Raw genomic sequence first — 13,305 nt, 5'->3', positions numbered from 1 at the left:
CTGCTGAGCAAAGAGCCCAATGCGGGGCTCCATCCCTGGGACCATGACCTGAGCCGAAAGCAGACACTTAACCGTCTGAGCCATCCAGGCGCCCCTACTTTTTTTTTTAGTTCTACTTTTACTTCCTCCATGTGGAATGTTGTGTTACTTAAACAAAGGTATTATATTTGGGGTTGGAGCATTTCTATGAAACCACTCCACTAACATTGCATGAGCCCATAAATCATTAATTCACACCTACTCATATGCCTATTTCCCTAATCACACACATTAGGATGTCCATTACATCCTAATTTTACTGGATTCAATTTCTGAAACCTGTTGAGAGTTTAAAGGCTTGGTTTTTGTTTTGTTTTGTTTTGTTTTTTAAAGATTTTATTTATTTATTTGACAGACAGAGATCACAAGTAGGCAGAGAGGCAGGCAGAGAGAGAGAGGAGGAAGCAGGCTCCCTGCTGAGCAGAGAGCCTGATGCGGGACTCGATCCCAGGACCCTGAGATCATGACCTGAGCCAAAGGCAGCAGCTTACCCCACTGAGCCACCCAGGCGCCCCTAAAGGCTTGTTTTCAAGGATCCATCAGAAGGCTCCCATGTCAAAACAGCTGTATCAAAGGAGCCAGGACATCTGTACTCTGGAAACTAAAATACCGATGAAAGAAATTGAAGATGAAACAAACAAATGGAAAGATATGCCATGCTCCTGGATTGTTAAAATGTTCATACTGCTCAAAGCAATCTACAGATTTCGTGTAGTCCCTATCAAAATACTAACAACATTTTTCACAGAACTAGAACAAATAACCTTAAAATTTGTATGAAACCACAAAAGACCTTGAGTAGCCAAAGCAATCTTGAAGAAGAAGAATAAAGCTGGAGGTATCTCAATCTCAGATTTCAAGATACACTACAAAGCTGCAGCTAACCAAAACGGTATGGTACTGGCCCAAAAACAGACACATAGAGCAATAAAACAGAATAGATTCCAGAAATGAACTCACACTAACAAAGTCCACTAATCTGTGACAGAGGAAGCAAGAATATACAATGGGGAAAAGACAGTCTCTTCAACAACGGGTGTTGGGAAAACTGGTCAGCTACCTGCGAAAGAATAAAACTGAACCACTGTCTTACACCACACACAAAAATAAATTCAAAATGGATGGAAGGTCTAAAGGTGAGACCTGAAGCCATAAAAGTAGTAGAAGATATATGCTGTAATTTCCTTGACATTGGCCACAGAAACATTTTTCTAGGCATGTTTCCTCGGCCAAGAAAAACAATAGCAACAAAGTAAAAAGGCAACCTCTGAATGGGAGAAGAAATTTGCAAATGAATATCTGATAAGGGGTTAATATCCAAAACATATAAAGCTCTTATGCAACGCAGCAGCAAAAAACCAAATAATCCAATTAAAAATGGCAGAGGATGCTCAGCGGGGAGCCTGCTTCCCTCTCTCTCTCTCTCTCTCTCTGCCTGCCTCTCTGTCTACTGTGATCTCTCTCTGCCAAATAAATAAATAAAATCTTTTAAAAAAATAAATAAAAAATAAAAAAATAAAAATGGCAGAGGACCTGAAGAGACATTTTCCCAAAGAAGACATACAGGTGGCCAACAGACAGACGAAAAGATATTCAATATCACTCATCATCAGGGAAATGCAAATTAAAACCACAATGAGATATCACCTCACACCGGTCAGAATGGCTAAAATCAAAAACAAGAAAAAGGAACGAACCCTCACGCACTGTTGGTGGGAAAGCAAACTGGTACAGCCACTGTGGAAGACCATATAGAGGGTCCTCAGAAAGTTAAAAGTACAACTACCCTACAACCAGAAATTGCAGTACTGGATATTTACCTGAAAAATACAGAAACACTAATTCAAAGGGATACTTGCGTATCTATGTTTATAGCAGCATTATTTACAACAGGCATATTATGGAAGCAGCCCAAGTGTCCATCAATAGATGAATGGATAAATAAGATGTGGTGTGTGTGTGTGTGTGTGTGTGTGTGTGTGTGTGTGTGTAAAATGGAGTATTATTCAGCCATAGAAAAGAATGAAATCTTACCATTTGCAACAACATGGATGGTGCTAAAGCGTATAATGCTAAGTGAAACAAGTCAGAGAAAGACAAATACTGGAGTGAAATCACTAACTTGAAAAGATATATATATACACCACTAAGTGCACTGCAGCATTATTTATAATACTCAAGTTATGGAGGCAAGCCATGTCCAGCTACAGATGAATGGATAAAGAAGGTGTGTGTGTGTGTGTGTGTGTGTGTGTGTGTGTGTGTGTGTGTGGAATGGAATATTACTCAACCATAAAAAAGAATGAAATCTTAACATCTGCAACATGGATGACACTAGACGGTATAATACTAAGTGAAATAAGTCAGTCAGAGAGAGACAACTACTATCTGATATCACTCAATATGTGGCATTTAGGAAACAAAACAAAGAAAAAAAAAGACAAAAAAGTCAGACTCTTAAATACAGAAAACTGGTGGTTGCCAGAGAGGAGGTGGGTGGGGAGAGGGTTGAAATAGATGAAAGGGATTAAGAGTACACTTATCTTGATGATCCCTGAGAAATGTGTAGAATTGTTGAATCATAACATTGTATACCTGAAACTAATTATAACACTGTATGTTAATTATACTTCAATTTAAACAACAGAGCCAGGTCAAAATTTCCAGTATATATTCTAGAGGAGATTCACTCACTGGGTTAGAGCAAGTCCTTCATACTGCTGCAATAACCACAAAGGTATATGAAATACTGTATGAAGGCTGAGTCATACCCAGCATTAGTTATTAAAATGATCCCAACAAGCCTCCAATGTTTTCTCTTTTTTTCTTAAGACATATTTACTTATTTTAGAGAGAGAGAGCATAGGGGAGCAGAGGGACAGGGAGAGAATTTCAGGCAGGCTCCCCGGTGAGCATAGAGCTGGACATGGGGCTCGATCTCACAACCCTGGGATCATGACCTGAGCCAAAATCAAGAGTCTGATGCTTAACTGACTGAGCCACCCAGGTGCCCCTCCTCCACCACTTTCATATAGGTTTTACAGTGATTATAATTCACACATAAAAAGCATGTAAATGCAGAGGTGCCACCTTTTTAGGGTATGCTCAATCAGCATTGTGTATTACTCTATGTATTTGTTCAGGCCAGTAAAGAAAAGCCTGGTGAACCTTGAGCAAACAATGTCCCTGCTCTGACATAACCAGAACTTTATCCTCTAGAATCAGTAGACCTTCAAACACATACAGAGAGATGTAACCCTTCCAGAGGGCACATGAATTCCAGTTCCTCTGTTTGCAGATGTATTTCCAGTATCTCAAATTTGTTGGTGGCATTTGCCCACTGGGGAAAACAATTCTAATTATGTGTGAGAAGTTAATCAATCACATTCAATACATAAAATAGTATACCATTTTATTTATATTTCTTATTTCCTTTCCAGTATGGTCAAAACCCACTGAAGGCAGAAAGAATCCTTATGAAGTGCTTTGTGACTCTCTCTGGGCAGGGAGAATGGAACACTCATTATAGTATAATAATATAACAACAATAAAATAATAATTAAAATAACAAAAATACATAATTACCGAGTGTGACTTTTAAGTATTAAGATGACAAAATAGGAAAGAAAACCTAATGCCTAGTTATGTAGGAATTTTTGAATGATATGAAATTTTGACATTTTTGAATAGTAACAGGAAAAAAACATAAAACAAGCAAGAAAGAGAAAGCAAGGTAAGAGAAATGTTAAAGGCAAGAGCAGATCGAATCACATGTCAAGAGGATAAACACACAAGTACACCAATCATCCAGAATGTACCTTTGTTCAGAAGAGGAAGGAAGTCAGGTGCTTTTTCCCCAAAAACCCTTTGAGCATCCTCGGCTTTCATTGATACTTCCTTTGTCTGAACTAGGAAAAAGCCTTTACCGACCATCTGTGGAAAATAAAATTTCATTTAGAGTTTAAGATGAACTTCTGAGATTAAAACAGTATTTTTCTTTTTTTTTCTAGTATTTTTCTGTATACAATGAGACGCAGCATGCTGATTTTTGTTTGAATCATCCCTCTAATTCAAGGCTTTTGCTCTGACAAGTTTTCACATACACAAGATTTTTCCAGAAGGGTGGTTCTGGGTAAGAATTAGTGTGCACTGCCTAGTTTGTTTGTCCAATGAGAAGAGAATGGTTAAGGAGGTAAACTAGGGGACATTTATCACATGATGAAATAGCACAGTTCATTAAACATAACAAATAATACAATGGGGTAAAGCTTACATAATAATTTTGAAAAGCATGATACAAATATATATAGTATAGCCCAATAGTCATAGTCCATATTTATGAAGCCCTGCTGTGCGCCACGCAGTTTTATGCACTCAACGTGGATAGCACATTTAACCCTCTCATGAGGTAGGTACTATTATTACCCTCATTTTACAGGTGAGAAAATGAAGGCACAGAATGGTAAAGAAACTTAGTCAAGATCAGACAACTATCAAGTAACAGAACTGTGACTGGAACCCAGTTAATCTGATAATAGACGAAATAAATGAAAGAGTATTCCTAAAAAGACTTTTCAAGATATACTATGTTATGGAGGACTTTTTTTTTGTTATGGATGATTTTTAAACACTTCTATTCTTTATTTTTTTTTAGCACACCTATTGGATTTTTAAGTATAACCATGACAGACTATGGACTCTGGGAAACAAACTGAGGGTTTTAGAGGGGAGGGGGGAGGGGGGTGGGGAATGGGTGAGCCGGGTGATTGGTATTAAGGAGGGCATGGATTGCATGGAGTGTGGGGTGTTCCATGCAAACAATGCATCAGGGAACAAGACATCAAAAACTAATGATGGACTGTATGGTGACTAACATAACACAATAAAAAATAAATGAATAAAAGTAACAAACATATAGGCTCAACACAGAGCACCTGAAAAATGAAAAAACAAAACAAATATGAACCAAGGTGCTACCACTCAAAGGTGACACTGCCATTTGGTTATATGTCCTTTTACCCTCCCAGTTGTCTATTTCCCCCACTACAGAAATAACAAATGTTCATTGTAAAATCCATATAACCACACAAAGAAAAGAAAATCCTGCTCTTAATCCAACTCCTAAGAATAACCACAACTGCTAACATTTTAGTATATATATCTTTCCAGACTTAGATCTCGTAAAAAAAAAATTTGGATACTTATATAATATTCTAAAAATTTCACTTACTTGACTGTGAATATTTCCCAGCTATTCCACTATAAAATTATTTTTAATGGCTGAGAGTATTTCATCCAATCAGCTACATTATCCCATACCATTCCTTCAAATTGGATTCAAACTCAAATCCTTTCTCAGAGGCCTCAGTGCTGCCTCAGAAAAAAGAAACATACGTACAAAGGTAGCAAAAAATTGCATGGACATCCACTGCCAGGTGATGACTACGAAGTTACTTAAAATATCAGAAATAATCCTTTACCTGCTTCTAATTTTCTAGATGGCTCACTACCTCTGATTTTATAGTTAGACACATAAACTGACAAAAGGTGATTAATTCAGAATATGGTTACCTAAAAACAAATACTGAATTACAAAACTTGATCGATTTTGATATCTCACTGCAGCTATCTGGAGACTCCTTTTTCATGGAAATTCTTCTACTTCTAAAGACTTGAAAATAGCGGTAACTACCCAACTTAAATTATGCAATACGTTACTTCCAACCAATTCAAACGACTTTTACTCTAATTTATCCTGTGCATATCTGTGATGTAGCTAAGAGGAAGCAAGAAATCTGATTTTCAGGAGAGAAAATTGAGGCCCAGTAACTTCTCTTGATTCCCTTTGGACTGTGTTTTCTGCTTTATCCAGCTTTTCCGGACTTCCTACCTAAAAACTATTATGATACATTTAATTTATAAGAACAATGGGAAACAAAATTCTATGATACTCCTAGGGTTTAACAAAACCGGAGTCAGCAATCACAGTTCCAGTCAAAGCTGTCTTAAGGTATTCAGGTTGTGATATGAGAAAGACTCGAGTTTTGGGTGGGGTTTTCTTTCTTTTTTTTTTTTCCCACTTCAGTATTAAATAGCTCCTATGCATCTTTTCCTGGGAACGTGAGCTTCATTTTTTTGAAAACACAGGTAAGCTCTCCTTCAATATGTGTGTAAGAGAGTGATCTTTTAGCATGTTTTGATACCCTCTTCATGTGCACTTGCATTTTCTTCTTTTTGTTCTCTGTCATTCCTTAATTCTGTGCTTTCAGAATTAGGCAGGCTAACTCCAACCAAAAAGGCCCAAGGTTTTCCCTTCTAGGCCAAAGGGTGGTATCTGCCTTGACTCCCCACCCTTTCGGTAACACTCCTGCTCCCCCAGGCCCTCATCAACCTTCCTTTCCCATTGAGGCAGATTAGCATCATGCTTAAGGGCTCAGACTGTGGTTTAAAGCCAGACTGCCTGGATTTAAATCAAGGCTCTGCTGTTTATGCTGAGTGACCTTTCGCAAATTGCTTACTCTCTCCGTGGCTCATTTTCCTCTGTAAAAAGGGGAATAAATGCACCTACTGCATAGGTTCTTCTAAATTGAGTTACTTCATTTAAATCCCTTATAAGAATGCCTGGTACACAGTTAACACTACGTAAGTGTTAGCTATTACTATTGCTGTCATTACATTTTTGTTATACAATATCTTGTAATCCGGAAGGATGGTCTAAAGACCATCATTCTTCCTGCTCATGTTGCTTTTAAGTGCACACAACGCTGCCATTTCACGCATCAGACACCAAAAATTAAAAGGTTAAGAACATGTGATGACCCACAAAGAAAGAGTGCTCATTTTGATGCCTTTTTAAAACATTTAAAAATGTTATATACTCTTTATGTCCACTTCTCAATTCCTACCAAAAAAGGAGTTTAACCTGAATAATTATATCATCCAAAAACTGTACGTAGATTTTTTTCTAAGTCACCATGCTGTAAAATGAAAATGCTGACCTTTCAGATGTTGGATTAACATGTGATTAGATAGCTCAAAGGCCAGAAGTGCTTTTTCTATATCTTACCAATGTGTTCAGCAGATTAGCATGAACAACAACAACAAAAATACCACAGTCTTCAAATTATACTTTGGCTTCTGTTGTTTTGAAAACTAGACTTCAGATATACTTTGTAGATTTCAGACATGGGTTTTCGACATTGTAGGATATATAGCTACAGAGAGGAGATCATTTTTAGTTTTTTCTCCCCCTATAATCTTCCTTGGGCAGAACAGTTACAATTTTTTAAAAAATCCATTCAAAAGGAGACTTGAGGAGTTTTCCATTCACTTTTTCATTTCTGGAAGCCTGACTTTCTTTTTTTCTTTTTTTTTTTATTGTGTTATGTTAGCCACCATAGTTTTTTGATGCAGTGTTCCAAGATTCATTGTTTATGCACCACACCCAGTGCTCCATGCAATCTTTGCCCTCCTTAATACCCACCACTGGGGTTACCCATCCCCCCCACTCCCCTCTAAAACCCCCAGTTTGTTCCTCAGAGTCCACAGGCTACTCCTTCTGAAGAACATCTGATTAATGGGTGACCAATACATCCCACCACCGCCTCCCCACTGGAGTGCCCGCCAACATAGGAACTGGTGCTTCTAGAATGCCTCATCTCTATGTCCCCAGTTATTTTTCCAGTGGAAGCTGCTTCTGCTAGAAGAACTCTTCTCTAGTCCCAAACTCACCGAGTCCCTGCTCCTGAGTCCACCACCTCTGCTATTCCAGCTCCCACCTCATTCTTACGCACCAATCTCCCCTTCACGTAGCAACAGAGCACAGGGAAATACTGCGGAGGGGGATCTCACAGTTGCCCCAGTGGCCGAAAGCTGCACTCCCACTGTCTTTCCCACTGCCCTACAACCAAGTAAAACTCCAAATAAGTATTCCCAACTAAATAAGCTCATGCTTTACTGTGCAATACTACTTTTGTAAGCTTCCTTGGAAATCACTCATTAGAAAGAATGGAAGTTCTCTGAGGGTAGAGAATTTTGCCCATGTATCTCCATCTCCAGCATATACCCTAGGTCATCAGCTTTAAGTTGCCATCACTTTTAAGACACATTTTGGATGAGCAAAAATGTGCAAAACAAATGTGCATCCTACAGTCGATGAAATATGGCAACAGAAGTAACTCTTCACATAGTAAGTGCTTAATAAACGCTTACTGACATATTTTTTGAAGTTTCTGTGGGAAAATCTTTTGAGGGCCAAACAATTAGCTTACAGATATATCTGCAGGGGGCAAGGGACTAGAACTTGAGGATTGCCTATATTCCTAATAGCCAATTGTGAATTGTGAATAGCCAATTGCCAATTGTGAAAAGAACAGAAGTTCTCCAGACAGTGATGTGTTCCTATCTGTGTGGGTGTCTGTCTCTCTTCTCTCTCTCCTTACCTCATCAATTAGTTTTCTGGCATTTGCAATAGTGTAATCACCAGCAAATAATACCACTAAGCATGACTCATCACTGCTCTTCTGCCTCTGACCCCGAGATACTGGAACGATACTTCTATTGGCTTCTGTGGAAACGCGGACAGCTTTGAGCTCTTCGGTAGTAGGCAGAGGAACATGGTCTTGAACTACAGCATCCTCGGGAAGAAGGCTCCAGTTGAGCTCTCCTGACACGGGTGTAAAGTCATGAATGTTGCTCCAGGTATTATTGAAGATACTCAGCCCCGCATCCTTGAACTGGAACGCTAACTCGGGGTAGTACCATTGGAAGCAGCCAAACTTGATGTTTGTGGAAGACTCAATGATGGGTTGAGTGGCACAGCACAGAAAGACTTCCAGCTTTCTACAATCCCGCACACGAAACTGTTGGCAGGCTAGCGTACACTTGCAATCTCTGCAATTCCGAAAAAACACACTGCCTTTCACAGGTCCCAGAAAAATCACACAATTAGTACAGTCATCGATAGTAATCGTAGCAGAGTGATCAAAGATATAGATGTTACAGTTCTCACAGTCTTGAATGAGAAACTGTTGTCCCGCCACTTGGCCAGGTAGGCGACCTACTGTTTCATCCTTCAGGCCACTGAACATGTAGTCTTTTGGATCAACCTGCAGGGACAAAACACAGGCCTTGAGTATTACTAACATCATTCAACAACTATTAGTCAAGTGTCTACTGGGTACCAGGCCCAATTCTTGGTGCTAAAATAATAAGATCCTACTCTCACCGACTTTGCAACATAGTAAGAAAATGAAAAGCACAAATTATTTTTTCCAGTAGTTAAGAAGAATGGGGGCAGGGAAAGGGAGAGGAAACTGTGATAAAGAAAGGCTCAAGGACGTATCAACCAAACAATGTGTGGACATTGTGTGGATCCTGTTTCAACACACCAACTATAGAAACACATTTTTGAAACAGTTGGGGACATTCTCACGCACACAGCATTTTGGATGATATTAAGGAATATTTCAGCTCGGACCCTTTTTCTGATGTTTCACTTTTTAAAATTTCTTAATTCAAGTATAATTAACATTACAGTTTTATATTAGTTTCAGGTGTACAGTGTAGTGATTTAGTAATTCCATACATCACCTGGTGCTCATCACAAGTGCCTTCCTTAATCCCCGTCACCTATTTCACCCATCCCCCTACCTACCTCCAGTTTGTTCTCTATATTTAAGTGTCCAGTCTTCTGACTGCCTTTTTCCTTTGTTCATGTGTGTTGCTTCTTAAATTCTACGAGTGAAAATTTTAAAACTTCTGAAATTGGAAATACACCCAGATTGAAATATATTTCTTTATCCTTCAATAAACGGATGTGTGGGTCTTGGTTTCTAAGCCCCGACTGATTTCTGCAATATGCTACAGAAAATGGAAGAACCTGAAGGCACAAGAATTACTATGGCATAACTCCCATCTGCAAATTTGATTCAAATATTTATTAAGCTTTTCCTACAAGGCAATTCTTCAAATGCCACCATTCCCAACCTTAGATATTCTAAACTAAATCACACATAACCTTTTAAACACTATGCCTGTAATTTGTCACATTATATATTTTAAAATTCTAACTGACCTCTAAAAGTCACAGAAAGGCCATTTTAATTTTTCCAAATTAGTCTACTTGCACTGTTCTACCTCTTTGCAAATACTATATTTCATATAAAACTATTTGTGTGCCAGAAACAGACTCCCATATAGTAGGTAAATTTTTGATTACTCACAAAGGATAATTTATGCATTCCAACCATCACTAACTTAAAGTGGCTTATTCAGTAATGCACAATAAATGTTGTACTTATCCAGTTTTACATAATGTACTAGAAGGAGTACTGGTCTGTAGCATGAGGCGATAAAAGAGGCACTTTGTTTCCCAGTCTTAATTTTGTCACCTATGAGCAACATGATCTTGGAAAGGCAATTGAACTTTCCAGATCTTCAGTCATTCAACGAACATCTGAACACCCAATATGAGCCAGATAATCTCTCAGGCACTAACGTATGACCAGCTTTTCCCATAAAAAAGTAAACACTAACCTAAACAGATATTTAAAAACAACTCGGCTGTATAATGCAAGATGCCTAGAATATTCTGGAAACAAAGAGGAAGGAAACCCGGGGTGGAGGAGGTAGGGTGTAAGAATTTACTAACAAAGTGAGAATGAACCAGCTGGAGTTCACCACATAAAACAGGTAGGAGTAAAAGATCCTCTTTTTCCACACCAGGCAAAAGTGAAAGAATTAACAAAATAAAACTCTTCAGAGAACATGAGGAAAACCAAACATGGTCTGGTGTTTACCAGTGATACTAGAATGGGAGCAGATGAAGCTAGAGAGATAGGCAGGGGCCATATTACAAAGCCTGGAAGTTATCCGTGGGCAATAGGGTACCACAGGAGGGTTTTAAATAAGAGAAATTTACATTTCAGGAAGTTTACTCTGTAAGAATAAGGAGGTGGGGCATGGATCTGAGACTCTTGCTGTCAGCAGTGGCTAGAAGAGGAAGATGGGATAAATTTGAGAAATTCTGAGGAAGTAGAATCCATCAATTCGGTAATTCAACAGCTGTTGGCAGAAGGGTGGGTCCAAAATGATTCTTAGTTCTCTCGTCAGTGTTTTCCGACTGTTTTGGACTATAACGTGCATTAGCAGATTCTTCAACACAGCCCAGTACCACTACTGGTGAGTATTTTTGCACATGGACACACACCAAAGAAATAAAAGCTTCACAAATAATATTTACCCTGATTTTGTGGCAAGCCCCCCAGCACACACAAAATTTTCTATTATGCCCTGAAGGGTTTGAAAAAACACTACTCTGATTTATATGATTGGATGTTAGAGCGCCATACCTCAGAAAAAGTGAAAAATACAGGGGGCAACACAGGTTTAATGTGGAAAGTATTATTCAAGCAATTGTTTCTAGGATTTTACAGTGATGCATGTATATAAAGGTACTGGGGCGCCTGGGTGCCTCAGTCAGCTGGGCAACCCTTGGTTTCGGCTCAGGTCGTGATCTCATGGGTTGTGAGATTGTGCACCGTGTCAGGCTCCGCGCGTGTGGAGTCTGCTTGAAGATTTTCTCCCTCTGACTGTCCCCTCAAATAAATGAACATACCTTAAAAAAAAAAAAAGTACAGTATTCCAGTTTGGTCTCTAAAAAGAAACCCAATCAGCATAGTTGCTGGTTCCCTATTGCCTAAGATCAACCCCAAAGGGACCATGTAAGGAAAACACCAAGAAAAGGGGAAACTATGAGAAGTCCCTGTGGGGGCGTGTGGGAGGATAAAACAAAAAAGGAACCTCTGGGATTTCTGCTCTTGCTTCTCTCCCACCCTAAATCTTGAGACAACTGTGCTTCTCCCACAACTGCTGGGACTCAGATCTCTGGTCCAGACTTCCTTTGAGTAAATTTAGGGCAGGACAGAAACCTTGTGCTGGTGAAGAGGTGGGAAAAAACAGGGGGGACTAACTCTGACAGTTGCTCTGGACCTCTCCAAACCCTTGTAACTGGCGGATTAAAATCTAAGCAGTATCTTCTAATGCTGCTTCTCCCAACTACTAATTGGTCAAGTAGACCAAAAAAATTAACAAAATACAGAAGCACTGAACCTCACAATGAGAACAAGCTTAAGTTCTGCATCCAGGAAGTAGAGTGCACTCACAGTTTTCTTAAGGACACACTAAAGCTTTTTAAAAAATCACATAGTAGATCCTAAGGCCTAAACAAATTTTAAATAATAGGTAACATACAGACCATGATATGAGACTAACATGTAATTAGGTTAAAAGTTAATAACAAAGGACACTTTTAAAAATTCTTGCCTACTTGAACATTTTAAAAACACACTGCTAAATAACTCATGGGTTAAAGAAGAAATCATAATCAAATCTAAAAATACTTGAATTAAATGTTAAGGCACCACATTTGGGATGCAGCAAAGACAGTGCTTTGAAGGAAATCTCTAACCTTAAATAGCTATAGTAAAAACACTCAAAATCAGTTAAATGTCCATCTTAAGAAATTAGACAATAAACAATAAACCTGCAGAAAGTAGGAGAAAAAAGATAAATAGTAGAAATGAGTAACTTAAGTATTAAATATATAAAACAAAACATCAGCAAAGCCAAAAATATGCTTTGGGGGGCAAAAAAGAGGCAAACTTCTGGCAAGAATGACCAGGGAAAGAAGAACGAAACACGAACAGTATGAATAAAAAGGGGGATATTACCATAAAAAGAGGTTAAAGGAGAATAGTATCAATAACCATATACCAATAAGTTTTAAGAGATTTTGTCTATGAAATGAACAAATCTCTTAAAAAAATAACTTAAAAAAAAAAAACCACAACTCACTCCAGAGGAAGTTAAATGCTTAAATAAAATGCTATTACTACTAAAGAAATACAACCAGTGGGCTAAGTGTTCCCACAAAGAAAACACCAGGCCCAGATGGTTTTATAAGCAGATTCCAATTTTATTTATCCCAGGTTCATGCAAACCCATAAAGGCAATAGAAGAAGGAACAGTCCTAACTCATGCTATTAGCCTGTCTGGCTAGACCCTAGTAAGAAAAACAAAGACATAACGACAGAAGATTTTAGGTTCATTTCACCCACATCTATAGATAGGGGAAAGAAAAAAAAAAACCCTGCAAATTAAATCAATCCTATAAAAAGAGAAAGCACCACAACCAAGTTGAGCGCAAATGGTTCAGTATTAGAAAATCTTTCAGTGTAAGTCACTATTATGTGATAACAGCTTACA

General features: G+C 38.5%; 1 protein-coding gene across 1 annotated transcript in view; it reads right to left on the bottom strand.

Moving 5' to 3' along the window:
- The window catches only part of RP2 (RP2 activator of ARL3 GTPase), a 50,647-nt gene that overhangs the window by 21,783 nt on the left and 15,559 nt on the right, over positions 1–13,305 (bottom strand). The window contains exons 2-3 of the mRNA XM_032330820.1: positions 8,481–9,146; positions 3,858–3,972 (exon numbers count right to left, since the gene is read on the bottom strand). Coding sequence (XP_032186711.1) covers positions 3,858–3,972; positions 8,481–9,146 — 781 coding nt within the window. The remainder of the gene's footprint in view (positions 1–3,857; positions 3,973–8,480; positions 9,147–13,305) is intronic.

The sequence above is a fragment of the Mustela erminea genome, chromosome X, assembly GCF_009829155.1.
Source record: "Mustela erminea isolate mMusErm1 chromosome X, mMusErm1.Pri, whole genome shotgun sequence".
NCBI lineage: Eukaryota > Metazoa > Chordata > Mammalia > Carnivora > Mustelidae > Mustela > Mustela erminea.
This window is presented reverse-complemented; position numbering and strand designations above follow the sequence as displayed.